This window comes from Charadrius vociferus, unplaced genomic scaffold, assembly GCF_000708025.1.
Source record: "Charadrius vociferus isolate BGI_N301 unplaced genomic scaffold, ASM70802v2 scaffold261, whole genome shotgun sequence".
NCBI lineage: Eukaryota > Metazoa > Chordata > Aves > Charadriiformes > Charadriidae > Charadrius > Charadrius vociferus.
Genome location: NW_009646856.1, coordinates 4,133,519 through 4,159,604, shown reverse-complemented (window position 1 = coordinate 4,159,604; position 26,086 = coordinate 4,133,519). Strand labels below are relative to the sequence as shown.

Here is a 26,086-nt window from a genome sequence, read left to right as displayed (position 1 = left end):
GTCTTCTTAGGAACAGTCCTAGCATATTCTGTCCAATACATTTCATAGACAAGTCACGAAAAACATCAAAATCTTTTTGAATGCTGGATGGTGATCATGTGTAAATCACCCCCACTGGCAGCTGCTGCTGCTACTCTGCTTGCTGCAGACTTCTTGCTCCATCATGCTGTACAGAGCAGCTGCTCCAGTCGTCGTTCTTGTTGAGGGCAGCATGGCACACCATGAAGGAAATGAAGTCTGCAGATGTAGGTTGTGCTGAATTACTTCAATAATCTATGGTAAAATGGTCATGTTGTTAAGCCCAGAATAACAGAGACTGCTTTTCAAAAACTTCAGATTTTGCTGTGGAACAATCATCATTTCATTCAGTTGTAGTGTGCCCTAATTAAGCCTGAAGAAAGAGTCAAGCTACTGTGCTGTAATAACATATGCAACTGAAACAGCATTACACGATAATTATTGAACCCATCCGTGCACCTAGAAGCGAGCTACTAACCAGAACATATGGAGTACAGAGCAATAATTCTGTGCACGATGTTTCCCTTTATGTTAAGCCCTAGAATGAAAGATTTGTTTGACATTTTTTATTGTGTATGTATAAAGATACATTTGTCTTTACAAATCTTCACGCATTCAAATACTTTTTTTTTTTTTTTCATAAGTAATCAACAGACTCAAGCAAAGATCCCATCACTCTAGACAAATCTCAGGAGCGACACCTTTCTCTAGTTCCTGCAGTGAAATTCAGCCAGCTATACCCAGCACCTCCTTACATTTCCAATTTTTGGCTTTGTCACTAACTTGTAGGATTTTAACTTCCATTTTTCTCATGCACTTTCTCATTACCAATTTATTAATCAGTTAAGTTTTGAATCTTTTTTCATGTCATCACAATACCGTGGTCACTTTCTCTTTATATAGAAACACCCCCCATACTATTGGGAATATTGGATGTGTTAAATATGCATGTTCACAGAGACCTCATACTTTTCTTGTAATTTTGTTGGTGGAACATATTGCCTTGAACTGACCACCCAAATGTGGCTGATGCTGCAGTGCAAACCAGTTATGACTTTGCAAATATTCTGCGCTTGTACCTTCTGGCTTTTTCAACATCACTGATGTGAAAGACCCTGAGCCTTCCCGAATGTGTTCTGCAAAGTAAATGCCACAGTACAGACACCACACTTGCTTTAAATAATGCTGACTCCTCCTAAGTTCGAAACAATTCAAATCCCACCCTGCTATCTTCTTCTAGACATACTCACTTTCCATGAGTCCACTCCTGGAGCCCTGAACCCTAAAGAGGAACTTCAAAAGGTCAGAAATTAAGATATCACATCATAAAGTTTGCATTGCCCAGACTTTTCTGAGTCAGAACTAAGTAAGGTGCAGAAAAACGCCATTTCAGTTGCAACTAAAAGCTTACCTCAGATGAGGACCGTTCGGCCTTAGTGGTGGTTGCCAAGAAATGGCGATAAAGGACTCGCTGATTGGAGTCACAGACAACGGACTAACACTGTGAGGAACTGTTGAAGGTGTAGTCACGCTGGTAGGCAAACTCTCTGTGCAGCCTCCTAGAAAGCCATCCCCTCCAGAACAAGCTATTACAGTGATCGAGTAGTTTGTATAGGGTATAAGATTAGTCACCAAATGACTTAACGTTGATGAAGTATTCCCAGCAATGACAATTCGTGGATCAGGCATGCGAATCTCATAGTTAAGGATTTCACCATTCTGTATCAGAGGAGGTCTCCATGAGACCTGACGAAGGAGAAAAAAAAATAATAAAATAACAGAAGTCTTTCAGTCAGAATGCAGAAATACAGACACAACATGCTATAAATGGACACAAGTGTGATGTCAAAATGTGCTTTTCTTTCTTCAAGACAGCCTTTGTGTATAACCTTTCCCAGGTAACTGAAATTTGATTTTTAAAGGTGCATCAGTTAGAAATCTAACTCCTTTAATTTTCGTGAGGGTTGCAGTAACAGTTGTAACCATTGAAAAATCTACTATGTAGCTTCACCAGTAAAATGTGAATGCTCCACTTCACTCAAAACTCTGAGAGATGTCCAGATGCATGAGCAAAAGTACTAATTATCTTAAGCATCACTGTCATTTATTTTCCTATGGTGTATTGCCTGGTGTGCTCATCTATTAGTGGCAGACTAAAAAAGAATCTTATTTTGTGTTTGCACAATTTTCAGAAATGTGTAACTGCCTTAGCTCCTATGAGAAACAGTATTTGTCTGCACTCTCTGTATGATGAAATATGCAGGTTTTCCCTTTTATTTTTCAGTAATAAATTACACTGGTAATTATCAGCCAAAAAACAGGCACAATTTTCCATTTTTAGAGTTATAAAATTATGGAATAAAGGAAATTACATACAGAATTCATGTTTTCTCTCTATATATATATACTGCTACGGTTACTGTGGTTTTACTCTTACTAAACTGAAGTTAGGTGTTGGGATTTTTTTAAGTTTTTCTTTTTTTTAAGTATATTATTCTATATAGTTATTCTTACCAGCTCCAGTGAGGAATTACACTCAAATTGTTGTACCGTAAAGTATAAGGATGTTTTCAATTCTTTTTTAATGCTTTTTGCCACGGTATCATCACAGAGGGGACTTTAGATTGACACAATGAGGACACGTAACTATATTAAGAATCTCAAAGTTTCATAAAGGTAGTGTAAGAGCATTTATCAATCCCTTCTCCCCTATAAGTCCCAGTGTATGACATATGCCAGCTTTGCTTTGCTCATTCTTGGGACTGTTTTCCTTGCCATCTATAACAATTCCTGTCTCTTTTCCTTCCAGGCATGGGATAATTAAGGATTGAATCCAACATTGCAAAGAACACAGAAATAGAGAAAATCTAGATGAAGGTATGCGCAGAATAAAATGAACAAAAATAATATTGAAGTGTTAAATAGTAATACTGAGATACTTTAGTTTAAGTTAAGTTGAACTTTTTCCTTAATTCTCTCCAGCCTCCAAAGTAAGTATCTTTAAAAAGGCGCATGCACAATTACACACAGCCACAGAAACAGAGAAGCTTGATTTATAAAATGATTTTTAAAGGACCCTTGGGGATTAGGAAATGTTATATCTTAGGTACAGAAGGACCTCTTGGGCTGTCAGACTTGTAAGAAAGCTGGCAGCAAATAACTGGAGAAAGCTGAAGAATTTTGATAACAGAATCTGGAATACTATTAAACAGAGAATTAGAAACATGGTGATCTTGAGTAAAGACAGCATAAACAAGATCACTGCTGCCCACATAGAAAAGGCTTAGCTCTGGCTAATTATCAAATGCTGTATTCAGATTTCTGCTACTTCTGGCTCCAAATGACGATCAAATAAAGAAAAATACTACTGATAAAACAATGCAGAAGGTAGGAATCAATTCTGCACCATTCTCACAGACATTGTGCAAAATTCTCATTTTGAAGTAGTTCAAGTGACCTAGCCAGAAGCTTAGAAAGCAGAGAAGAATGGATGATTAGCACAGACAACAGAAAATGTTGTTTTCAAGCACAGGTAGAAAGCATTCAGGTCAGTAAACTTCAGGTGAAATTTCCAATCCCAATGCATTTTGTTGCTACCATACTGCACACACTGGAACGCATTGCATATGTCACAGAACGAGGGGAATGTGCACAGTTCACTTTTATTTTCAGGGGCATATTTCTGAAGTTGCTGGAAGAAGCAAAGAAGACTTCAAGGTCTGATGCACTACAGGAAAACACCCGTTTCTGCAATCATGGTTATGTTATTCTTTTTAAAGGTGTAGCACCTATCCTGAAATTCTGCCTCAGTGAAGTGTGACTAAAGATAATATATTCAAGGTCTTTTTTAGGAATATTAATGAACTAAATCTGCCATTATCAGTGAAAAAACACTCCTCTTACTTGTTGCTTAATGCAAGGTGGCTTCTAATAAAAGAACTATATGTCAAATGCTTTGGAAAATTCCTGGTACTACCCTCTCAGAAGAGAAAATTGTGTCAAAATGTTCACCTTGTACCAAATCTTGTTTTATTTCCTGGAAGAGAGGAGGAGTTATTTTTAATTACATTACAGTTTAGATGCCTAACTTCTATGTCTAAACCCACAAAATTACTGTAATATAACTTGCACAAAATTCACCATATACTGTAACCCCTTCACATACAGGAACAGATTAATAACACGAGCAGGAGAGCAGACATTGCTCCAGGACCTCAGCTCCTGGATTTCATACAGCATGTGCACTAGCCGGTAAAATTTGAAAAAACTTCCAGGTGTTACTTCACGGCATTTGCTGTGCACTAGCAGATAAAATACCTCATACTGTACATAACATAGATGCTTTGTAGGGCTTACACTGGGAAATTTGTCAATTTTTTTTTTTTTTTCTAAGAGATATGAAACCCAGGCTGAACGAAAAGGTCATTCAGTCAGCAGCATGACACAGAATGCAACTTATTTTTGTCTGGGCATGGATATCTCATACAAAGATACATAGATCAGTTATCGCTTTTGTTAGTATATTTTTAATCTAGATAAGGGAATGACCAAGGATACTCACAGTCACTGCTGTGTCACTTGACTTGCTTTGAATTACACGTCACCTGGGAATAAGAGACATGCAGTCTCTGACAAACCTCTCTTGTCAAGAGGGAAGGGACTGCCTGACCCATACAGTGTAAATGAAGATGATGGAGCCAGCCTGGTTAACACACACGTGGCCCTACTGGACCTCTTCTCCACTTTGATGTGCTGAGGTTTGAGGTAAGTGCTTGGCAATGCATGAAAGCAGGAAAGCTCACTAGACAGGCTGTGTTGGAAGCAGTAACAGTTTGTTCATTGATTTGAAGCTCAGCACTGAGACCATGAAAGAGGATGCCCATGAGGAAGAGAGAATAAGGTAACTACTGGGAGAGATTAACTGATTCAATGTAATGACTCTGGAAGCTGTCATTTAAAGATCAAAGCACCTTATTTTCTCCACCACAAAATTTAAAGAGACAGAAATTAGCCATTTTCCCCCCATTAAACAGTTATAACCTTGGAAATTTTTTTTTTTTTTTTTTTGACAGCAGTTGGAACCCTGCAATTTAATTCTGAGCTATGAAGAGGCATTGGCACACGGATAACCATTTTACTAGTTCAGGCCTGACTTCAACAGTTATCTTTTAAATCAGTGTTTGGCTTCATTTTATTCTTATTTCTCCTAGCTACTGCTTGTAACATCTACAAACAGAATGTAATAAATACACTACTGACAGCTTTTCACTGTTGGTCTCAAAGCACATTGTAAGTCTCAAATTGCAAGTATTATTATTTCAGTTTTTCAGATGAAAAGACTAAATCCCAGACTAAGTCACGTATTGGAAAGATGCAAAACTGAAAACAAAGACCAGCTACCCTAATTCTGCATTCCAGCCACTGGACTATAGTCCTCAGCCAACCTCCCAGCCCCTCTAAAAGTAGTTTGGAGATGAATTTCCTCATGAGTTCTTATCTGTCCTAACAGAAATTATAGTGGGATTCAATCAAGAGCCAATATCACACCAGAAAAGCAAATGCTGACAGAAGTCACTTATAATTGTTCTCATACACTTTGCACATGAATTACATCCAACTTCAGCAAGCACTACCACAGAACAGCATGATCAAGTTTGCAGTAACAGATCGCTACTACAAAAACTTCTAGAAACACTTAGCTTGAGTAGTGGAAAAACAGAAAGAACATTTATTTATGATCCTAAATACCTAGTACAGTAGAGTGTTTAAGCTATATCAAAGGCAGGGGAATAATGCTGATGAAACCTTGATTACTTCACCCCACTGTATGATCTGTACCAAATGAGCAAGCTGTGCGAGAAATCAGTCCTAAAATGTGGAAAACCTCTAGTGTGCAAGTTAAGGTTGTCCCTATGGGTGTTGGAGTATCCTAAGTCACTCAAGCAGCACTTATATGGCAAATAAACCAAGGTCTCACTGACCTTAGCGGCATTACAAGGCAATCTTCACACAGGGATTGATCGCTCCTAAACAATTTCCCCAATGCACCGGGCATACCTGCATAAAACTGGAAGTGTGGTGAATAAAGTCCAAACTCTTTTTTCTCCCCAGCACGAAGCTTCTATGTGTGCTTACTGCATCTCCCTTTAGCATACGAGGCCTAGGTACCAAGGTTGTTTGTATTCTCAAAATTATATTCTTAGGCAACTGCAGTCTGAAGCATTTTGAGAATGAAATAGCAACAGAGGTTTTTAACCTGGAAGAGAGGAATGGCCTCCTTCTCCTTCAGCCTCCTTCTCTACCACACAGTGATCTGCAGAGGTAAAACACTGAAGGATCACCTCTCTGTTAGTCACTGACTTCAGTGACCATGGAGTTATTAACATTGCATCCAACACTGTAATCAGAAGCAGCTTCACTGGACATCAAATGTTAACATGTGAGATAAAAAACAACTCCAGAACGTGTGCCTATAGCTGTAATTCCATAGGGAGTGGATAAAGGATAAAGAAAACACCTTTCTTTTCATGGATGATACTCAAACTGTAACTCCAGGGTATATTGCTTTAAATGCGTCAGTGGTATCCACTCCATACAGCTGAAATCTTTCTCCTGCTTATATTAGTCCCAACATATTTACAGAACAACAGGCATTTAGCAGTCCACTGTCCAGTTCCTGGGCTAATGAAGAACAGAAGACGACTATAAAAATAGAGCCTTGTTTATTTTTGTTTCCTCACTTGCCTATGCAAATTAGTAGTCACATTTTAGAAATAGCTACTAGAAAAGTTTATCGCTCTGTAGCAATAAATTATAATCTTCTTCAAAGAAGCTGCTGCTTCTATACAAAGAAAAGAATGGCAGGTGAACTGTAAATTGAGTGATTGTCATCTCTGAGGGTAACAACAAACATGAATGACAATGGAATTAAAAAGCCTACAACCCTTCCTCAGTCAGAGAAGTCATAAGGAAATACTTACAAAAAAGAAATAATCCATAGGAAACCAATGACATGATATTAAATCAATATGCAAAAAAAAAAGAAATTAGAAAGAAGAATGACAGTTTGGTGCTACAGAATCACCACAGCCCTTCATTTCTAGCAGGCAACATATGTAACACATATTAAGAGAGAATTCAATGAAATCATCATAATTTTTTATTTTTCTCATTTTGTATCTAACCAAATTGCAGGAAGTTTCTGTAACTGATTTTATCATGAAGGAATAGCATGGCACAAGAACTACATGTCAATGAGGTACTGATTTCATCCAACCAAGATGAAACCATTCTCTTACAACCTACCTAAGCACCAAAAAGAAAAACAAAAAAATCCTTTTCCCTTGAAAGAATCATCAGGATTACCTACAGCTCATGCCAACTTCTATCTTGAGAAAAAAGTTAATCAAAGAATGACAGGAAATGGCTGCAGCTTCTTGTCTATCAGAGGTCCAGTTGGTCGCACTGGTCAGCAAGGGAGAACAATACAGGCAAACATGCACCAGCAAGTCCCCAGTTAAGCCAATAATCAAGACTACAGCTGTCTTTCCCAGGTCAAAGTCCTCAAGGGAGAACCACAGCAGTGAAAGGGAAATCTTTCTATCGGAAGTTAAATGGCGAAAGTTGGAGAATTTGCATAACACAGTTAATTTAGTTCAGCGTACCCAGCCACATAATGCTTTTCCTACACAAAGAACTCCTTTAAATAATTATTCACCGTGTGAACCAGCCTCTTTCTCAAGCCACTCAACCTAGCTACATTCCCGAATGTCATATCAGTGTGAAGTGTGAGACTGAAGCTGCACAGCAATTGCAACCCTCACAAGAAAAGGAAACAATTTCTTTTATACTTCTGTACATTAGGGTATAGCAAATCTTGTGTAACAGGAATAATGTTCATGGCATTGGCATATACTAAATAAACGGCTTTTGCAGTTGCTGAATACCTCCACTTCACTTTGGCATTTAATCAGCCACAAAAGCAGTTTATTGCACAGTATACTCTGCTACCATGAACATTATCAATTCAGCAAATATTAAAAAATATCATGCAGGTGTCACAGAAATGGATACTTTAAAAATTATCGACAGCTTCACACTTTCTGTTGCACAAAAGAAAGCAAGCTAAATGTTATGGAGAGATATCGGTCCATTCTGATTAAAATTAAATGTTAAAGGAGCGCATACACATCAGAAGTGTTTATGCCAAGAGTGACCTGCTGTGCTGATATTTTCCTCCTTGCAGAGTGAAAGCTTTGGTGTATGAAAATAAGCTGTATACTCAAGTGAGTACTATCTGGAGCACTTTGAATTCTCCACATCCTCAAATCATTTATATTGATTCTGTGACTAAATAAAGGAATGGAAATATGTTTCTCTTTTTTTGTAAATTCTCTCTGTTTTCAGTAGAAGTAAATATTTGCGCTCATGGTTCAGGGATTGGTTGCACTGACAGCTGAAAGCCTCTATTGATTTGCAACCATGGCTTGGTAAAGGAGCCTCTCGCTAATCTTTCCCACAGTGCCCTTCCAATACTTTCCGCTCTAACCTGGGAGGACAGCTCTCTCTAGGGCAAGAGGTAATTAAAATCTCCCTCCCAAAGAGATGGCTTGTTCCATTCTCTGCTTAAGAGTTAGCACCATAGACACTGAATAAGACAACACCATTGTGCAGCACAAGCAGATTCCATAAATTTGATTTGAACACTACGTAGGCAATATATGCACTGCAGGTGTGGTGGGCTTGATCTGCTCAGGAGGGAAAGTATGCCTTCTGGGACTCTCGTCAGAGTTTAAAAGCACCAATGTAAAGCAATCCCAAACCAGATCCATCCTATTTCCACAGAGGAAAGCTCTTCAACCGCTAAATGGCAATCCTTGCACAATACACTTCTGGGGTGAAGGGACACAAGGGGTTTGCAGAGCAGCTATTCAGATCTACACCCTAGTTTGAAAGAGCAGGGGAAAAAAATCCCAAATGTTTTCAAAACAGGTGCTACCTTGTTCTTGTATTCTCCTAGTACAGAACATTCACACAGGCCACAAGACAGCGCCAGTGCCACAGCACAGCCCACTGAGTGGTCTCAGAGTCTTACTACTCTAATGTGAACTTGCCATAAAATTGAAGAGAAGGAAACACCACCACCACCACTCGTGAGCTAATCCACTTGACAGACCTGTAAGAAGACCAATGAGTAAGATGAAATCCCAGTCACTTCCTCTGGTGCTCCCATCTGCAAAGAAGCAGAAGGCAAGAAAACCACTGGGCACAGCAAGCCTCATCCATAATCTCTTCAGTGATGGTGTGCAATGAATTCTTCTGCATCTATAACTTTATTTAAATTTTTCAAAGACATAATAAGTAATAATAAAAAAGGAATAACAGAAGCTGAAAAAAAAATCAAAAATCTCTTTCTGTCCTGGACAAGGAAGAGAAATTTTAAGATTTTTAAGAAGTCTTAGAATCTTAGAAATCAGAAGCAAAGTAATGTCTCAGCCATGGAATACTCTCTGCACAGGATCCATACCAAATATCCCCAACTGTCCCCCAATTATGATGTCTATCAAATTAAATGACACAAAGTGAAATAAAATACTAGATAAATTAGAAGAATTTATGTCCGTATCAGCAAAGGATACCAATACTCTGTACACTGAGAGAGAGAATTTTTGCTGAAGGACAGTACTCAGAAGACAGTATATTTGGAAAGGCCTATACATAAGTCACATCTCTAAATTAAATGGTGCCACCTTTCATGATTTTGAACATTTTAACCTAAATATTTAAAATCAAGAAAAATGAGCAGTAAAGCTGAGTCACGGAAATAAAAACATCCAGGCTTCAGCATCTTGGACTTAGTCTTAACAGACTACACAAATATGTGTCTCCAGGTGGAAAAAACAAGCCTGAGACTAAAAGAGCAGCATTGACACAAAATATGACCACCACTCATACAGAAGGTCATACAATGTAGACATTAAAGGGCTTTAAAGAGCTTTGAATGTTAATGATAGACTGGGGAAGAAGGGGAAAAAACCCATTTGAACACTTCAGCAAGAAAGGAAAACAAATTTTAAAAGCATTGTTATATCAAAATTAAATTATTACAGAGTGAAGACTTCACTGCCTGTTTTCAGATTTCAGAAGAAATAAATAAACAAACTGACTTTCAGGACTGGTAGATTACTTAGTCTTGGAGCTGAGCAAAAGACAATAAAATTACAACTGAGCTCACACCTCTGATCTCAAGAAAAGAGATCCAGTAAAGAATGACAAGACCTCTGATAACCCACAGGCTTTTAAAATTAGGATTGGGTGTTGACTGCACTTGGAGAACGAAAAGATATGAGTAAGGTATGAAATTATTATGCCCTTAGCACGTTAACAGAAGCATTAAAGGTTTTAGTGACTTGTTTGTGCTCAGAGTTGAAGCCAATGTGTAAAAGCTTATGCAATAAAATGTGGACATGTGTGTAAGCATACCATTGAACTAGGGCTACTGTTTACTCAGCATTGCTGCTTTTGGTAAATCTGTGAAAAATGCTTTACTATAAATCGTGGTGGATAGTAAGAGCTATCTACAGAAGTACAGAGGGCAGAGTCCTGGAAGAAGATAGCCCAAATCTTCAATAAGCACTCTGGCAATTCATCACAATTACTAATATTCGATCATTATTCATTCTTACAGTAACCATTGTACTCATACTGAACTCATTTGCTATTATTGTGGAGGTAACATGCAATTCCTTAGACATTAAAACATAATTTTAAAAGCTTGTGATTTTTTTGTCAAACAGTGAATATCCTTTTTCATAGCTTAAAATTATGTGTGAACAAAGCAAAAATATCAGCATTGGTTTACTGCTTAAACTCATACCCTCAAACTATCTAGACTGCATTGGTAACACCACCCTGTTTACCTTTTGAAAATACAATGTATACCAAAAATAATGAATCTAACAGATGAACTTCAATCCTATGCAAATGTCCTTTGTTTTGTGCTCTGGTGAGCAAGCTACTGTACCAATACTTTTGGCATTAGTACAAGACTGAATCCATGGAAGCATGTGTGTATTTACACAAAAGAGGCTTCTAAGCTACAAAAATCCCTCTTGTTTGGTTACACTAATTTCCCTTGAATGAAGTTTGTATGCAAGCCAAAACAATGGTAGTTATCCTGTCCTCTAGAGTTCATTCCCAACAGAATGATGTGAATAATTGAAACTTCCTAGGTAGTCCTGTAACACTCTTCTTTTGTAAATCAGGAGAACCACAATGCTATATTTGTCTTCATTAGCTATTTTAAAAAACCCTGATAATTATATACAAGATTTAATGACATAAAAAGATCTTTTCACTTCTTAGCATTTTAATGAAGTCTTGAAATTTTGGAGAAGGCAGTAGGTCATTTTCTGATCTCATTAGGGAGTTAAAAGTAAGCATTCAGGTTTAATATTGAAAATGCATCAGGTGTGTAAGGACAAAAATGAACTGGAGTATAATGCCAGAGGCTGGTGTAAAGGAAAAAAAAGGAAAGGGATCTATGCTTTTGAGCCAAAGGACAGACGCTAACTATTCAACTACCCCTACAGCAATGAAATCTGTTAGCTCAGCCAGTAGATGTCTCTCTTAAATACACAGTTGCTACAAGGAAAACATGTTAAAGCCACGAGGCAATGAGAATTATTCCTACCTTAACTGAATGCGGTCCCAACACTTCTGCATCAGGTGGCTGAACACCAGCAGGTCTTGATGGTCTAGTGGTAACTTCTGACCACGCACTGCTGTTTGTGCCTCCGTGAAGAGTGCTCATCAGCACTCTGTATTCAAATTTCTGCCAAGGGCTCAGAGCAGTACTCTGGTCAATGTAACTCATGGACTGACTGAAAGGGAGAGTCACCACAGTTGATATTTGTTCTGTTCCTTTCACCCTCCTTTCTATCGTAACATTTTCCACCAAACCATTCGAGTGAGCAGGTGGTTGCCAGGATATGACCACAGAAGTCGGAGTATCAGAATACAGCTCTGGAGCAGGAATATCCTCAGGTGCATCTGGAAGAGTCTGTATTTCTAGGGTCTTGGGTGAAAGAGAGCATCCTTTAGAAGTGCATCCTTCTACCTGAAACACATAGACAGTGTAAGGATGCAAGTCTTCTACAGTGCAATTAGATCTAGTTCCTAGCACTGTAGCATGCAGTTGGCCATTTTGGAGAATATTATAATGAGTGATAATGCCATTTGGCTTTAAAGGATGCTGCCAGGTGATGCTTGCTGTCCTTGCTGTAACATTCAATAAAAGTGGTGGATCTAAAGGTCCAGGTTCTGTAACAGAAAAAAAAAAAAAAAGGAAAGGAAAGGAAAATTATTAGTAGTCTGTGATTTGTAAAAGTCAGCATTAGCAAGCAGTACTCATCAAATGAGGCTCAAAATGACAAAAGAAGTTCAAATCTACTAAACAGCCTATTTCTTCAGAAACTGCAGGCCCAGCTATTCAAGGGTTGAATATGGCTCTCTTCTCAAAGGCAAGCTGCTCTGTAAGTACACCTTCCCTCCTCCCAACCTCCCTCCCTCCTCCTCTGCATCTTTTTTCCTCTTGTCTCACAAGTGTCCTATCAATGCTGTTAGCATGTGGAGAAAGTGTATGGCTAAGTATCAATAGAGATCTGTAGTTCTAGCTTTTGTTGATATTTTTCTAGAGTGCTAGCTGCTAATTGCAACCAACGGCACAGGCACAACAAAGCTGCATATTGTGCAGCTCAGTAAGGCCCTACTGCATCTCTCATTATATATTCAATATTTTACTTCATTCTGTTTATAATTCTAATCCATTTTTTGCAATTTATCTACTCCCTGTTAATATTATAGGTGATTTTTTACTGCGACTGTGACAGAAGCTGCCGATTTAGCTCTTTCACCTACTGATAAATAAACAATGCACAGATCTGACCTTTAGGTTAACAGGTTTTATGCTTGCTCCACTCAGCACTCTAACTGATTCAATTATCATAAAGGTTCAGGAGCTTCCATGAATACTGAAAAAGACCGACCATATGCCTGCATAGGTGTTGTGGAACAGCAAATACTCTGCAGCCCTCCAGAGAAATTCCTTAATTGTAAATAATTTCACCATGCGACACAATCAAGTCACCTTGAATGCAAAACCCTCAGCCTGTGGAGGCAAAGTGTTATTTAAGCTTTACTGGGCTGCGTTAAATTCTGCAATTTGAAGGGCTGTTAAGTTTTTCAATTGAAATTTCATTTAAAATGCAGGTGCTTTTTATTATATTGAGGCTTTACTGCTCTCTAGGTACAAGCAAGAACATGGTGCAATAACACAAATCTGGCTCAATCACTGATCAGTAACAGCTGTAATTCCAGAACATTTAGCATTCTTATAAACCACGTCCTGAAATCTATAAATTGCTACAGCAGACCAAGAAAATACTATATTCCCCTCTATTCTGCACATAGCAATTTTGACATTTATGTGATTTTTCCATGAACGTTACATTTTATTGAAATCTTAAAAAAAGATATACTTGGATTTAGTAATTGTTTAAAATAGCTTTAGGTTTGGGGATTGGGGGGGGGGGGGGGGCTGAGTTTCAAATGCTAAGGATTTAAAATTTAAAATTCATTAGTGATTGTGGGTGTGCTAAGACTCCAGGACACACGACATAGCATATGCTGAATTCCATGGTAGTCAACAACACTGTCGTTTAACTCCTATGAAGCAGTATGCTGTCTAAACCACAAGGAACAGTATCTCTAAAGGAAGAATAATTTACTTAACTAGAAGTTAAATAATTTTTGATAATTTTTAAGTGAAAAGAGAGAGAGGGGGGAAAAAAGGAACCCTAGAAAACAAATCTAGCATAATGAGTGTCTCCTATATTTTAGAATAACAGCTGAAGCAGTCAGAAGCCCTGATTCTCCTCTTACATACAGAGGGAAATAAATCAGGATTATTCCACTGATGTCTGTGGAAACAGCAATGTAAAATTGGGACAGCAAGCTGCTTCTGCTTTTCTTTTTTGTTTTTTTTTGCTTTTAAATTTGGAAAAGAAACAGTGTTTTTTCTTTCATTATATGATGCATCACAGGGCAACTCCATAAAACTCATTCATATCATATCCTGTTCTACTCACAGTGATAATAAGGATGGAGTTCTGTATTTAATGCTTGTGCACACTAGGATTAATTTAGATCTCTGAATTTACAAGTGTAAAAGATGGTCTGTTGTAAAGAGCAATTCAATTCTATTTGCATGTACTCTTGGGCAAAATCAATTAGGTCATAAGCTGGAACAAAATTTGGGCCATTATTTAGACTTCAGTGAAAGATGGAGAGGTGGAGGTGTAAACCTGAATTAGACGTATATTCTGCAAACTGAAAATTTTGCTGGGGTGAAGGAGAAAGATGAAAATTTGCTTTGGAATTGAAGACCTTGAAAATAAGTTGCTGCAGATTCTAGTTTAATGGGGGAAGGGAGTAGAAAGGCATAATATTTACCATTGAGCTCCAAACTTGCATTTTATCTAATTATACCTCAATAAGTAAGCTATCATACTCAAGTAAGCTATCATACTGTGAGCTTCTGCAGGATGAAAAGAAAAGAAAAGAAAAAACAAAACAAAACAAAACCCCAAAACAATCAAGCAGTTTGTTGTGAGGGAACAGATAAGCCTTTTTATTCCTACTGAGTAAGTTGCTGGCATTACAGGTGAAGCATTCATGATAATTAGTTGAACCTGTGCTTCAACCCCCCCAGAGTTTAGACATATTCCTTACGGGCAATCTGTAATGTATGGGAGGAGCTGTCAAACTTAAACTTTGGGTCCCCCTAGTCCCTCCTCCTCCCTTCAAAAAAGCGTATTTTGGTAGCTAGCATACCTACCCACACATTCCCTACTGCCCTTTTAAAAGAGAGACTTTTAAGACTCTCTGAGTTCAAACAAGACATTTGAGAGATGCTTAATTGGCCCCACTGGATGGGAAAGCATTAAATCCTGGTCCCCAACACTCATTTGGTGCAGCTTCTTTTTAAATGGCAAGCAGAATCATCTAATTCCATATACAAATCAACTAGCACGATACTGCTTGGTTGAAAGGGTCACCACAATTATGTAAAACATGAGTATTAACTATAATTGGGATAGTTTGCTAATACAATAAAAAGCTCTGAACATGAGAAAAGTTATGCTCACAGCAGTAGCTATCACTTTCTAAAGTAAGAATTCATGGATGAAATGACATGAAAAAGATGGTTATAAAATTTTAATGGAATGATAAAAGGCAAAAGTCAGCCTCTCAGCTGAATTCTTAAAATCCCTATATATCACAATCAGCTCCTTAACTGTAAAATCAATGTGGAGTATAACATGTTGTCAATGGGGTTGTCACTGGAGGGAAGACTGCTAAGTATGACAGCTACACAGCTCAGCCTGACAATGATGAAAATAAAATCATAAAGCTTTTTACATGGATGTAATTGTTTAGAGAAGTAACTACTGAGCATCGGAACAGTGGGCATCTTTTTCCTTAAGATTCTTAGTTCATATTTCAAACCATTTCATTACAGTATTCATACTAGAAGGTAGTTTCATTTTGGCAAATGAAATTATCTTTTATGGCAGGCTATTTTGCTCATCTGCTTCAAAAGTTCAGACTTGACTTAAAATGAAGGCACAAAATCGTCATTAATCTTTTTTAATTCCCTGCCCAGAACCACACATATGTTTACTTATCGTACAGACAGGGCGAGTGAGGCGCTGTACTCTCATGGATGTATTTTGGGGGAATCCAGACTTTTATTAACATATTGAGACATGTACCTGGACTACTGCCCTTTAAAGCTAATGAGAAATACCTGATTTGCTGGGAAACTCTTACACTAAGCAGAATAGAAATTCTGTGCCTTTTATTCTTGATTCATTTACTCTTTTCAGGAACACGGAAAATGAAATTATACATATTAACGAAATGTGGTGTCTGTCTTATACTACTGACTGTATCCAGCAGAAAATCCAAAGTGTGTAGTTCTGGGCACAAGAGAACACAGGAATCATTTATCACATCAGATCACAGAACTCAAAAGTCGTTAGGCTGTTCATGCAATGACATGAAGTCCATATGAACCCCTTCAAATATGTATTAAGGGCTGTCTTCAGAGTATTCAGACTTTTTGCCCTCTGCTGCTCTACTGCACATCGGTTCCAGAACTTCAGCCTACCAGTTAAGTAACTTCTTCTAATTCCTAATCTATAAGCATTTACGGGCAGTTTGTACTATTTATCATACAGTCATCATATCATATCTACCACGATACTACTTCAGCTTAATTGTTCTTCTGTCCTTCTGTTATTCACCCTGTCATGTATTTCACATGACTTTCTCTTCCCTTTATCACCTCACCAGGTTTTGTCTTCTCTTGCTTCAGTTTCCATTTATCTTTCTCGGCCACAGGTGACCACATTCACATCAACTAACTATGTATTAGTTTATATGCCTGAATTATACGGACCTAACTTACATAGCTAAAGTAGGAGATTTGTCATCTCAGACAACGAATATAATCAGCAGAGAAAGCAAGCACTTCCAAAAGCTGAGAACTGAATCATCTACCCTCTTGTCCTGCATTGCCTCTTTCTTTTGTCTACATAAGGAAGCTTTAAAAGAATTGGCGTCCTCATCCTGGAACCATAGTTTTGCTGTAAGCATGCCAGAGGAGCCCACCATAGTACTCTATATGATAAGCATAATGCTTCCCTGCTTTGTTGAGTAATAGCTCAGCTGATACATTGCATTTGCTCTCTTTTTTTTTTTTTTTTTTTTTTTTTTCTCTAGCAACTTCCATATTTAATGTTCTCAAGTGACTACTGTGTACTTTTGACATTACTTATTGAGAATAAACATTGGACTGGCCTATACCTTTTTTTATATGTAAAAGAGATGGACTTGCAGTCACTTATGTAAGAACTAAAGAATAAAAAATGGAACTGCCTGATAGGCAACTCGCAAAACCTGCTCTCTTGACTAGTACAAGCCAGTTCTCTGTACTGGAATCGTACACTGACCCACAGGACTGAAACATAGCCAATGTAGAGAACATGCTGGTGACTGAGATGTCCTGCTGTCTGCAACTGGACTGCAGACAGTTTCTGGGACATCCAAAAGAAAAGAAAGGAACAGGCAGCTTTTCTCTAAAATAGCAATTTTGCTACCTTAAAACTTGTCTAAATCAAGATTAATTTTCTCAAGCACTAGAAAAAACACCTTTCTCATTTGGAAATGTCCCTCTGATCAAAGATTACACCGGGTTGGTTGCTACCAACCAATATAATTTTGTGAATCATAAAGCTACACCAGAAGAATGCAGCAGCTGCCACTGGGTCAGCTTCTGCTAACTAAGTGTAACTCCTTTACAGCTTCCTTCTCAGACAGCTCAAAGACTTAACAAAAGGGAAAACTTAACTGCTATCTTCTTTTTTTTATATCTAGAAATTTTCATTTTATTTCTGAATGCAATGCATGAAATCCTGCTCTCAGTTCAATTGTACATACTGACCTCTCAGTTCAGTGGTGATTACATTGCAAGACAGTTATCTTAAATTTACATTCAAGTTACTGAAAGCAAGATCTAATCCAGAAACTTCATCAGCTGTTTCTGTTTGTCTGGCAGTAAATAGTCTGATGTTATACCGATGAAGATCACTGAAACAAATATCTTTTATTAACACCTGCTTAGCGGGTTTTAAAATATTTATAGGATATGTACGTTATTGTTATCTGGCACGAGCAGGCTAGACTAAAAAATGCACAGAATGAGTTACTAGTGCCACACTCATGTAAATGGAAGTATTTGAAAATTATTTACAGCATTTTGTCTTGCATTAAAAAATAACCCAAACCTGCGAATCTGCATATCTTCAAATTCTATGCAGCAGGTAACTTCTACATATGCATCCAAGAAGACTATATAGGAATGTATGTCCTGTGCAGGCCTTCTGCCCTATCCCTAATTCCCAGAAAGAGAATTTTAAAATTCTACCCCTTACTACTTTGCACAAAAAAAATTTAAAAAATTACATATACTAACAAGTGATGCCTTTTAAATGCAGTTCTGTGCTCCTCCCATCTAAAAAGAAAACACCATGTGAACTACCTGACCAGAGCTAAATAATCATTGCAGTTTGAATGAAACAGTCATAGGACACTGGCTGCATTTAGACTATGAATGTAGACACATTAAATAATACTGTATCCACTTTTAGTAACAAACAATTACAATAAAGGAATTGAATCTCAACGAAGATTTTCACAGGTAGAAAACGCACATCCGGTATGTAAAGACAAAGTTCAGAACTTACTTTTATTAGGTAATTACATATAGGTAATGTGTTCATAGAAGCATTTACACCTTTGGAGCTTAAATGGATTTATCAGATAAATTTTTGCTGTGAATTATTTGCTCGGCTTCAAAGAGTAAATGTTTTGTAATTGTGGGAACACATTTTCTGCTGGGCGTTTTCTCGAGATAGCTATCCAGTTAGAGAAGGGACTAAAATGAAGCTGAGTCACCAGCACTGAATATTTGCTACAATATCCATATAAGCACCAGGTTAAGTTTATGGTCTGAAATGCAGATCTCCTATCAGAAAGACTTAGAGTAAGACCATAAGGCACATAAGGCACTTTGGTGTGAAAGCAGAGAAAGCAACATAGTAATGAAACCAGTAATGAAGCTACCCCCATCCCGCCTTTTCCTCCTCAGAATGACTTACTTTCTTATTAATCAAGATATAACAGGAAAAATCACTTTAGAAAATACTTAATTTCTCTAAAAATTTGGTACAATGGGTTCACACATTACTGATTCTTTTAAAAAAGGCAAAAAGATATATTTGAAAATAGATTTTTCCAAAAAGTGTGCTATTAGATATCCTGCTGTGTTGTAAGGCAAAACTAGTAGCTCAGTTTCTTAAAAAAAGCTGGACATTATGTATTTTGTATATGTATTATGTAGAACAAGCTCAACATTTTTCATGTGTTTCTGCTTACATATTGTATCAAGTGCAAAATCCTTCCCTGCCAACTAAATGGCTGTACCCATATGCTAATACCTGTTTGTTAAATCAAGGGACTGTTGAACAAATTATGTGGAGTGAGTCTGCAGAACACAGAACTATTAATGAGGTAAGTGATGGGACTGCCAATGACAAACTCAATTTCAGACCATTGGATCACCACTTTGAATTAACAAAGATCACTGGGAATGAAAAGTTCTGTTCAGCTGTGGTACAGCTTAGGTATTCTCAACACAGAGATAAGGCAACTGTCACGTACTGTTAACTTCAACTTATTTTCTCTGATATGACTGATATCAGAATCAAGCCCCTGCATATAAAGGAAGACCACTTACAAAGCTGTACTTACCACTGTATCTTAAACCCTATATGAACACATATGCATGGAGGGATATTATATAATGAAATCGGATACTACTTCACAAAACATATATTTAAATATTCATGTTTTATGAAAATCTAAGACAACAGATACTTGATCCCTTAGGAGTTATTATTGCAAGTTTATAATCAGGAGGAAATACATTATTAGTATTTAACTGAACAAGCTTGATAACCAAAAAGAAATTATGTGCAATGGCAGCTGAACTGTTATTTATATTTTCTGCCTAAAGGCATTAAATAAGATCAGACTGCTTACTGTCCTCTGCTGTAGTCATTGAAGTCCAGTTGCTATAAGCATTGCCATAACCGTTGGAGGCAATCACTCTCAACTCATACTCAGTGTATGGCTGAAGATCTCTGACCCTGTGTTGTAAGGAAGCAGTAGGGCTGGAAAGCAAACTGCAAAGAAAAGCAGCATGAGTTACATCATTAAACATCCCAGCACCTAAAGAAAGACTAAAACATTACATGTCTTGTAGCAAAACCAGCCACCCTAAAGGTAAGCCATGTTCAAGATAACGGGACTTTTCTTGCTCAGCAGTTGATGGTGGCCTTGCTATGGTCTGCGTACTCTAAAATGTCACCAGCAGAATGCCTCCGCCGCATCTGGAGTCGATAGCTGGGCGCGCCTGGGGCATTGTTGCGAACTGGTGTAGACCAGACAACCTGAAGACTGGTCGGAGTGGCAGATGAAAGCCTTGGAGGCATCAGGCCATCTGGAGCTGTCGAAAAACATGGATGAATTAGAGCAGAGAAAACCATGGAGAACATATGCCGGGTGGAAACAAAATGCTCCGTATACTGGAAAAACTGTTCCTCAGGATCAACAGCAATGTTAACATGGTCCATTTAGTTTAACATTTTCACTACTGAACAATGCTATTTCTTTATTTTTGTCTTTCCAATACAGTTACATGAATATGACTTTGCTAAAAGCAAACCTCCAAAACACCAGAAGTAATTCAGAAGCAACGTATTCTCTACCACCTGTCCAAATATTATCTACCTCTCCTTGTGCCCAGGTCTGCCACCCTGAGAAGTTAAAGAAATGTTCACAGAAATGTTACCCAGCAAGAGTAAAATGGATCAGACTTTTTATCATTCAGATACCTTCTCACCCTTATAAATTAATAATTTTAAAAGAAAACAGCAGAAATTTTAAGGGAAAAAAAGGTCTTTAGGTAGAAATCAAAATAGATTCACTGAAGTCTCAGTCTCTAGCCTACTGTTTTGTCAAGGAAATTAATTTTTACGAAGTCCAGGAACTGCAGATAAAAATCTGTCAGTAATGATACCTACCACCAGTGACCTTTACCTGCTGCAAATTTTGCTGCATGCAATAAAGAGAACTACACCAATTTGCACCCGTGAGTTTATGGGTTTGTTTTTCCTTTAAGAAGAACACAATCTGTTGAAGAAACTTTCTGTATATAAACACATCTGGAACGTTTATATATAATGCACGTCTGTAGCCATAGCTCTGTAGCTCTTTTCCACAGAGCTGAAAGACCAGAAAGTTACTGCTTTTGTCATTTAAACCCTTGTATAATAGTTTTGCATTTCATGGCCCAGTAGTTACCATTTGCTCCTTTCTTCGGTCTTTCCAACAGAAATTTGTTGTTCCTGTTATTTTTTCCTTCTCTCTATTGGAAAAAACAGTCTCACAGATCTGTAACTTAAGGTGTAGTTGTAAGTCTCAGGGCATAAGTTGTAAGCTGTAAGATGAGTGAACAGCATTTTACAGTAAGTTTTATGATTTTCACTTACCACCTGTATATGAGGTGGTTACTAAGAAGAAAGTAAGAGACCTTGTGATACACTGCCTGAATCATTCTCTCCCTGAAGCAGGTGAAAGGATGGCATTGGCTCAGGGGAAAAAAAAAAAAAAAAAAAAAAAATCAGTCATACGCAATAGTTTTTATTTATACTGACATATATATACAGAGATGTGTGAACTAGCACCCGGCTGTTTCACTCTCGTTACACATACTTGTGACTGGGGAACTTCAAAATTCTTCAGCTCCAGCTCCCAATTGTATTACATAGCAAGGCACAAGACACAGCTTGCTCCAATCTAGAGGCTTGTTCCCTTTTCCTTCAGTTCAATGTCTGCCAGTTCTCATGTGAAATTTTTACTAAAAGCTGGCTGCTGGGGTACTCGAGTTTTTACCAGGTATTTTACTTCTGAAAATTGGCCCCTAGCTCTCCGACCCTCCCGGTCTTTTTAGGACAAAATGAAGTGGAACAGGATCTCCAGCTTCCCTCACTCCCTTCCCCTTCTCTCTATTACCATGTAAAGGACAACACAAAATCTGTGGGCTTGAGCCAGCCCGGCTGCCTTTGGATGCTTCCTCCTGCTGCTGTTATCTAGATCTAGGCAATAAGGCTCCAGTAAATACCAAGCAAACTTGAAGTCTTCCTGTTTCCAAATCCAGGAGATGTCTTAGACTAAGGTAATTCACAGTCTGCAAGTCCCTTGCCAACACCTTCAAGGCCAATCAAGAGCTTGTGAGCACCTCAACTCAGAGGGAAGAAGATGGCTGATTTAACTTGAACAGCCCCCAACATCCCTCCACCTGAGCCATCAAAAACAAACATCTGCACACCAAATGCCTCTGTATGTGAATTAAATTTCACTCTCTGAGTAAAATGGAGAACATATATTTACCTCATTTAACATTGTTTTGTTTAGCAGCGACATAACTCATGTTGGAGTTAAGTTGTGCAATAAGGGAGTTTAAATCTTATAGATGTAAAGTACAGTACTCACAGATAATCATGAATTATTTTGGCATCCTTTTGTAAAGTGATTCCTGAAGTTGTTAGCAGGCAAACTCAGCCAACATGAGAAAGATGGCACAAATAATGTAAAAACTTTTATTAGAGGCTTTTAAACTGTTTTCACAAGCTGACACTAACTGAAAGACTCGATATCCCTTCAAAGCAGGGTACTACCTCATTTAGAACTGAACTGTCTGTAGCTTAGAATGCACCGGTTGTTTAAGTGCACACAGAAATTCTACACAGCAAAAAAGCTACATCTAAAAATGAATCTAATTAGCTGAGCTGTAATTTGGCCAGGAAGCAAAAGTTCACATTGTTATTGAGGAGACAGTGTGAGCAACTCACTGAGGGGGAAAACGTGTTAAATTTATTTCCAGTTCTGTCAGGACACATCACTTCACCTTTGTCTTTCATTTCTCAATCTGTAAAATGGAGATAATAATACTTATCCTTTTTTGTAAAGCTCTCTGAGATCTACAAAGTACAAGCTCTGATTAAGCTTTACATATGTATAGTGGTGGTTATTATAGCCATACAGGAAGGTTCATCAAAAAACAAAGATGTAGCTGTCTAAATGTCAATAACAATTCTCAGTGCGGATGTTATTTTAATGGTGTAGGTAATCTCAGCTAAATGTTCAAATCTCTTCTACCAACAAAAGCACGGCATTGGGAAGAGTAGAAAATTTGGACAAACCTCTCCTGTGAAAGTCGACTGACCTATAGAACCAGCCTAGCTGACTACTTTCAAACCAACATGTCAGAATATACAGCAAATTTATTTAATCTGAAAGACTTCCTGTAGCATACATAGAATGTCCTCAGCTATGCACTAGCGAGTATCCTCAGCTACGTGCTTCTAACGGAACGGGGCAGGTGGGCAGAAGAGTACAACAAAGAAATTGTCGAGTCTCTGCTGAGTCATAATGAGAAAGGTGCTCTATTAAACTAATCATGTTTCAATCATTAAAACTACAGAGCATTTCCCCCCCAAAAATGGTAATTCTAAATTGCACACAAAACATCCTTTGACTATTTCAAACACTCCTCATCACCAAGGTCTTCAGCGTAACATTTCCCTCAGCTTAACCCTTTTTATCCAATCCATATTCCCGAGAGACTCCTTACTACCCAAGTAATAACTGGCAACCAGCAATAATTCTACCGCGAATTTCTCAACAGAAGAGCCATGTATCTATCAGCTTGATATATCGTCTTTAAGATGCAATGTTGCTCAAAAAGCTCCCCTCAAGCTTCAATATGACCCTCAGGGGGCATCCACTCCACTTGCAACCTACTGAATCAACATCTAGCCCAGTAAATCCTCACTTAGCAGGGCAGAAAGTCACACTTTGTATAAGAAGAGACTACAAAGGCAGAATAAAATACTTAATCAGATGTCCATTTTAATCAAAGAATTAATAAACAGCCCCACAAAATACTAAAAACTGAAGACCGTTTCAAGCTGACAATGATACATTGTATTCCAGATACTCAGGTACATGCAGATGAGTCAAGAAAGATCTGATCCCCGGTCGGCCACTAATGTGCTAAGCGGTTTTTGGAAAGCGTTTCAACTTCTTGCCTCAATTTCCTTGTGTTAAACAACATATGCAGGAGTAGTCAGCTTTCTAATCATTCGTTTATTTTAGGCCAGCAAGCACTGAAGTGTTTACTCCATGTTTAAAACCTATTTTTCTGAGGTACTAATTATATTTATCATAAGGATATATCTGAACTTTAAATTTTCTGAAAGTAGAAAAATTTAAGTAGGACAATTAAAAGTGAACTATCAGTAGAACAATAAATTATTATCTAGTTATAAAAATGTCTGCACCATTAATTATTAATAAGAGGAAGAAAAACCAGTAGAGCTCGATTTGATATCTATCAAATTGGTGTAAACTCACACCAACTTTGAAGTGAAGTGACACCACTTTTTAACAATGATCAGATATATCGGCCCTGAGGTATCCATGATACCTGCAAGCAGGCAGCTAGAAGAGATTGGAGCTGTGTAAATGTAACGCCACAATTTGCCACATCTGTATGTGTAAAATATTTAGCACAGTTGAAGCATTTGCATCTCAGCAAAATACGTTTCATACATGTGTATGCAAATGATAACTGCCGCTATTTAGCTGTAGAGAAGGAAAATAGGCTCTCCACAGTTTGTGCCATAACCGCAAGGAAAAGTTTCAGTCAGACTGCCTTTAGATGAATGTCTCGCTCAGTCATGCCTACTCTCACTCTTTTCCAGGTTCAATTCACAAACTCCATTTCTTTATCTCATTGCAGTGGTTGTTTTAGATACTCCTGATTCATTTTCTTTTTTAGGTGCCCATACTGAGATCATCTCATTACAACATTTTTTATGGCAATATGTTCTGCACATTGACATTTGTTTCTCCTGATTTTCCCAGGTATGCCTGTTATCTGGTTGTTTGATCAGTGCAAATAATTCCAGTCATTGCACTGTCCATAATTCTCAACATGGCCATGTGTTTTTGTTTCATTTAACCGAAAGACAGGCCATGATGCTGGGCCATATGTCATCACTAGAAGGGCATGCTAGTTATAAACCTTTATCTATTGGCAAAGCAGAAGATTGCTTTTTTTGTTTCTTATCTTCACAGGTTCATTGAGGTTTACTCAGGTTTGGTTTTTAACCCTCTTTTCTCAGTTATCTTTCCTATTCAGTGTATAGCAAATACACATGACTGTTCTTGATTTTTCATTTAAAATATACATTCAACTGTGTTGTTTCCATCTCCTCAATGCCTAAAGAATGCACAGAGTACCCTTAGATTTTCTTTTTAATTTTATAATTTCACTGATACATGTTTCTAGTTACAGACGTATCTCCATCCAGTAATACATATACCAGGGACAACAAACCCTTTATTCAACACACATCCATGCATTTTGGAACATAAAATGTGAAAGGTCCATGGTGGCCTTCTTGCTTGCCCCTTTCTGGCACATGGCGTCTGGGAAGAAAGGAAACTGAGCTATGGGAAGAAGGAGGTAAAGCTTAAAGCCACCGTAAACTTCCCAGTAACGCCAAACCTGTTCACCCCTCATGTTCATGAATTTTTCTTTTCAGAAGTGTAACCTAAACAGAGTACAGAAATATCTTGTACTCTCTTCATGTTCTATCCTGTTTTATACACCTGATGCTATAATAGTAATTTCATTTGAAAAGGAGTGTCTTTATAAATCTTTACACTTTTAGCATTAATCTTTAATGTTACTTGTACTTGTAAGGCACAATATTGCTCGGAAAAATGAAAATAAGAAGTTTGAAAAATCTCAAATTTATCTTTAACTGGATTGAGTGTGTAAGCTCTAATGCAAATTTTCTTCCACTTGCACGATTTGGTATTCCAAGCTGCAGAGTACCATTTTAGTAGGGCCTTGAAAATCAACTCAGGCTCTATGACCTGCAAACCTGAAGTTTAAGACAACTGTCTTTTGAAATCCCAGGGCAGACTTACTTATTCCTCATTAATATTGCTCTAGCAAAAAACAAAATCAAACCTACCCGTCCTCTTAACGAACTTTTCTTCATGCAAAACCTCAACATCAGCAATCCAGATAGGGGTCTTAAGTAAAAATATGCGTAAAACACACCCCTTTCCTAACTGTTACATCTTACTGAGGTCGACACTATAAAAATCACGGAATCACGGAATTTTCAGAGTTGGAAGGGACCTCTAGAGATCATCTAGTCCAACTCCCCTGCTAAAGCAGGATTGCCCAGAGCACATTACTCAGGACTGCATCCAGGCGGGTCTTGAAAATCTCCAGAGAAGG

The 26,086-nt window shown here is 37.8% G+C and overlaps 1 protein-coding gene across 1 annotated transcript in view; it reads right to left on the bottom strand.

The window, feature by feature from the left end:
* The window catches only part of USH2A (Usher syndrome 2A (autosomal recessive, mild)), a 394,584-nt gene that overhangs the window by 124,849 nt on the left and 243,649 nt on the right, over nucleotides 1-26,086 (bottom strand). The window contains 4 exon segments of the mRNA XM_009894321.1: nucleotides 1,430-1,764; nucleotides 11,711-12,339; nucleotides 19,744-19,886; nucleotides 20,059-20,209. Coding sequence (XP_009892623.1) covers nucleotides 1,430-1,764; nucleotides 11,711-12,339; nucleotides 19,744-19,886; nucleotides 20,059-20,209 — 1,258 coding nt within the window.